The following is a 5,415-nucleotide window of genomic DNA, read 5'->3' on the forward strand; positions in this document are numbered from 1 at the left end:
ATATTATTTAATGTTAAATCCTTCATGGTATTTTATCATTTTTATCATATATTATTAATATCTATTAAATATGGATTTGTTTTATGGATTCTTTCCCTATAGATTTTTTTCTTTTTTTCCCTCGTTTTTCTATATATCTCTCTCTATTTCTTTTACTTTTCTCTCTGTTGTCTTATTCTCGATCAATTATCCTGTAAAAAAAAGAAATGTTTTCAAAGATTCTTTATCATAAAACTTTTTAAAGTCAAATAGGCAAAACAGGACAGACAAAGCAAGAAGGAAACTGCTCGCGCTCATTATACAAGCTATCTCAATTTAATTTAAATGAATTTATTATTTGATGTTTATCTTGTTGTTTTCATTTCGAAATCTATTTGTTTCTGAAAATCTTTAAAAAGCAATCGTCTTTTTGATTATTCAAGAAACTTGTTAAAAATAAAATTATTCTAAAAGTTTCTTTTATATATAATATAATAAACTTCATATTAAAACACTGACCATATATATATATATATATATATATATGTGTATCTTAATTGGAAAACCAACGTTCTTAATCCTTCTTATCTCCATCTTCAGGATCCTTCAGCGTGTGCCACTGAGCAATCGGGCGCCTGGGAGACGCCAACATATCAGACCAGTGTCTCAATTCCGTTCCACTCGCATTATATCCCAAGACTACCTTTCCAATCGGTTCCGATGTGCCAATGCGATCGTAATCTACTACAGTGACGACGAGTTGTACTTTCTGAAAGATCACATCAAATATTTATACAATAATTAAAAATTAATTATTTACATATCGTCAATTATATTACTATTATTATTATTGTTATTATATAATATTTTTTATATATTTTAATTAAAAAGTCAGGATACATACAATATACATATCAGTGTAAATATAACTTAGTTTACGGTTCAGACCTATTGCTTTTCTGTTTTCTGCTTTTCCGTCAAGATCTCAATCCACTCTTATAGTTTACATGTTTACAATAATAATAATGATGATTACATGTTTATAAAATTAAATAGTCACCAGTTTTTAACTGTTACTGTATCTGAATTATCAACTATTATAAAACTAAAATAATTTTAAAGCAATTTTCTTATTATAATAAGTAAATAAAACTCTCCATATATGTAAATTGTTAAAGGGATCCTAAAGTCCGTATTACCGACTAAACCATATAATTTTCGTATAACAAAAACTACTTTTCTTCTCTCTTACTGATTTTAAAATCTTTTTCCGGAAAGTATTAAAGTATACGCATTAATACGTGTCAATGAGATAGAGTTTATGCTGAGATTGGCAAATAATTGTTGTTAAGATTTTAATTCCGAAATTTTTTGTCGCTCTCGACATAAACTCTACCTATCTAATGCTGGAAAAGGATTTTCAAATCAAAAGAGGAAGAAAGTAATTTTAAAAATATAAAATTATCAAAATATTTAATTTGATAAAAGCTCTCGTAATCAAACACTATTTAAATGAAATTTAAATGTAGGCATTTGAGAGCAAACGCAATTAGATTTAGCGTATATCTGTTCAATAAAGCTGAGTAATAAGTTTATAAAATATCTTTATTAATACAAACATTTTGATTTTTTTTTTAAGCTATCTTCAGCGTACATCTCTTGTTTTTTTTTTGACATTTTATTGAAATTTCATTATTTGATGGATTGAGATGATTGCCAATTTGAATATTGATATCATCCTTAACTAGCTGTGTGACTTAAGATCTAGAAAGTGTTGTTATTTTTGAAACATTTCGAAATAATTATCTATACCGTTGTTTTTTCAATTTGTACTCCCAACACACCAAATATAATATTGTAAGACTACAAATAATGATGATACAAATTTAATAAAGTTCATATTTAGAACATGCGTTAATTCCTTGTCAAAATACAAGTCAAAATTAGTTTGTCATTATCAATGATAAATAAATATTGAGCGTGTCAACTGTGTTTAAAAAGAACATTGTAAGTCATAAATAATAAAATATTAAGAAAGGAAAGTTATTATGGTATATAAAAAGTAAAATACAGTCTGATTTGGATTTTCATTTTACTGTTTATCAAGAATAGATACATAACTGTGACACATAAAAATTCAGTATTGATTTGTAAATTAATTGCGTTCTTTTCAAGTTTTATATGTAGCATTTCTGATTTTTTGATCAGATTGATCTTTTACCTAGGTACTTCTCTCTATCTATAATTCTAACCCATTTAAATTCATCCCATTTAAATTCATATATATTGTTTAACCTATGTTCTGCGAATAGTTAAATTATTTGTCTTTCTATTAATTTGATTTTTATGTTCATTAATTCTAGTTTTTAATTTTCTTTTTGTTTGTTCTACATATATATAAATTATTTTTACATTCTACATATATATAAATTATTTCCGTTACATTAAGTATATATGGAACCGTGAACTATCTGTGTCTTTTGTCAATTCATTTTCATTATTTTCAAGTAAATTTTTATTGCTTAAAAATAATTTTTTAATTTTTGTATTAATAGCAAAGATAAAGAGGGTAATCATTACTCAAAAAGATTTCTATGATAAACATTAAATTTTTTTCCTGATATCTACGGAATGCGCTAATAAAGAGGGGCTTTGTCCATTATGTTCATAATGACTCCTCTCTTTTGAGAAGGAGGATGCGACGAAATGAAATTAATGAATCTCCCTGAAAATGTTCGTTTTCTGTCTATCAATTAAACTCTAAATGATTATTATGGTTGATAAAAGTCAAATCTAGAAAATTAAGTTTGTCGCTACCGATTTCTAAAGTAAATTGTATTCTATCTATGTGAAATGAATTAAAAACTTTCAATCATTCCATGTGGAACAGCCATGGCTACGTTGTCAACATATCGGTAGTAGGGTAAAAGGGAATGTCAATATTCAGTCTTCGCAAAGCCTCCTCCTCAAAATCTTGTAACACAATGTCAGCTAAAATAGGAGACAATGGTGAACCCGTAAGTGATCCAAAACATTGCTTATAAATTAATCCATTAAATGTGAAATAAGTTGAGTTTAATATTAAGTTTAAAGCTATTAAAAATTCATTTTTCCGTATGGAGCATTTTTTTTCATGTAGTGCCATCTTTTTTTAATGCTATTCATTACTAGTTCTTTTGGAATGTTCGTGAATAAAGCAATCGAGACAAGCGAGATTAATATCATACCTCTATCCCAAACACATTCCATTCAATTTTTTAACAATGTTTAAGCTATTTTCAACATGACTAGCAGTTTTTAGGAATGCATTTACTTATGATATTATGTATATAATTAGCTAATTTATATAATGGACTATTTATGGAAGAAATAATGATTCTAGTGGGTTTCCAATTTTATGTACAATATCTTAGGTAACTCGTAAACTCTGGGCAATATGTAATAAGTCATCGCTACATAAATTTTGTTGTAATCTTGTTTAAATATCTCGTGTCTATTCTTTAACCTTTCTGGTGAGCAAATCTCTAACATCATCAGTTAATTTTTTAGTAGGATCTTTATTTATTCGTGTATACGTATATCACAATCAACAAGTTCATCATTTTGGAGAGATATTCACCCCTTCAATGGGGGGGAAAAAAAAAGAAAATAATTGTTATACAAAAATTATGAGGTATTTAGTCGATAATATACAGACGACTTTAGGATCCCCTTAAATTGTACTTAATAATTCTAAACGTCTTTTCCTTAATTATTGACTTTAAACCTTTACGCTCAATTTTCTCAACTTTTTCAATAACAATTATTATTTAACGATTAAAACGTTTCTAATTAAATATATTTTTTGCGTACCTGTATCTGCTCGAAAGGTACCTCGAAAGTGAATGATTCGTTGTAATACGGATTAAGAGTGCATTTCTTGATCGACGTTTTCTTCTTCTTCAATCTTTTTCCATTTTGCATCAACGCGATCTTAACGTAAGGATCTGAGAGGCCACCGACATCCATCTTCTTTAGATTCTTAGCTTCCAAAATAACTACCGTAAGTTTTCCGGCCGTTGGTACATATCTCAATGAGAAGCATATGTCACCCAGTTTATTATCCTACAAGTAACAAAAATTTCTATTCAATATATAATATATTTTTAATGTGCAATTAAAATGCAATTATTAAATTTGAACTGCTAATTATTGCTATACTTTTCTATCATTTTAGCAAAAAAAAATAATTGATATCTTATTTTTTATATATTGCATTATTATATGTATATTGTTTTATTCCTTTGCTCAACTTACCTGCCCACCTTCACCTTCAACACTTTGTAATTCTCTCCATTCTTCAATCGTTTGCGCTAGATCTATTTGGCAGAGCGGCACCTTTACTTCGCCGATCTGATCGTGTTTCGAAAATCTATCAAAATCGAAGATAGCAAAGACCAAAGTTTTATTCATAGCATCAGCATAAGGAACACCCTGTGAACAAAATGCGTTTATTAACACAAATATTAAAATAAATTATCAAGATAATTTTCACATTTTTCCCAAGGAATTAAAGATAGAAATATAAGATTCATGATGGTTATTCGAATCGAAAATTTTGATTTTTCGAATACTGGGTAGAAAGACACATTACAATTTTTAACTAACCTTAAACGTAAAAGTTTCATTGAAGATTGGATTTAATGTTTTCCTGTGAACTTTTGTCTCGAATTTTTTCTTTTTATCCGGTAATAAATATACTTTTACATATGGATCAGATGTACCACCCATGTCCAAAGCTGGCAGTTCTTCCGCTTGTATTACTGTCACGGCGAGACTGTTCGAATTAAAATCGTATTCGAGCTGAAATCAAATACAAATCAATTCATTTGAATTTTTCTATTCTTAGATAATTTGCTTATTTAATTTTCTAGCAATTAGCATTTTTTTCCGTAAAAGAAGATAAAAAGAAGAAATAATTTATACCTTATACTGTAGTTTTCCAAGCTTAACTTCACTTTGCTTACTCTCAGCTTCATCCGGTTCTTCAGCATTGTCCGTCAATTCTTCCATATCCGGCTGAACCTTCGCATATCGAAGTGGATTCCACGAGTGTAAAGTGTGTTTCTAATGTCTACATAAAGTCACGGCACACTGAATACATACCTTGTCCTTGTATGTGCTCCCCAAAAGTTGCACAGACTTTAGATCCACTGCACCCTTTAATCCCTTCTTGCCATCTTTGGAGCGTCGTTTGCGACAACATCTTCGTATACAACAAAAGCAGATTCCGAGAACAATTACGCCTACAACTATATAAAAGAAAATACATTAGAAGAATACATTAAAATCAAATTTCAATATAAATTTTGTGTATGTAATTGTATATAATTGTAAATTGTATAGATTTATTTGAAAGAAATACATTCTATCAAATAAAAAATACATATATGTATA

At 28.3% G+C, this 5,415-nt stretch overlaps 1 protein-coding gene across 1 annotated transcript in view; it reads right to left on the bottom strand.

Annotated features, from left to right (window-relative positions):
• Window positions 1–553: 553 nt before the first annotated feature.
• The window catches only part of LOC105618852 (synaptotagmin 1), an 11,479-nt gene continuing 6,617 nt past the window's right edge, over window positions 554–5,415 (bottom strand). The window contains exons 3-8 of the mRNA XM_012200386.1: window positions 5,125–5,270; window positions 4,945–5,043; window positions 4,627–4,821; window positions 4,276–4,452; window positions 3,832–4,083; window positions 554–748 (exon numbers count right to left, since the gene is read on the bottom strand). Coding sequence (XP_012055776.1) covers window positions 554–748; window positions 3,832–4,083; window positions 4,276–4,452; window positions 4,627–4,821; window positions 4,945–5,043; window positions 5,125–5,270 — 1,064 coding nt within the window. The remainder of the gene's footprint in view (window positions 749–3,831; window positions 4,084–4,275; window positions 4,453–4,626; window positions 4,822–4,944; window positions 5,044–5,124; window positions 5,271–5,415) is intronic.

This window comes from Atta cephalotes (genome assembly GCF_000143395.1).
Source record: "Atta cephalotes unplaced genomic scaffold scaffold00018, whole genome shotgun sequence".
Classification (NCBI taxonomy): Eukaryota; Metazoa; Arthropoda; class Insecta; order Hymenoptera; family Formicidae; genus Atta; species Atta cephalotes.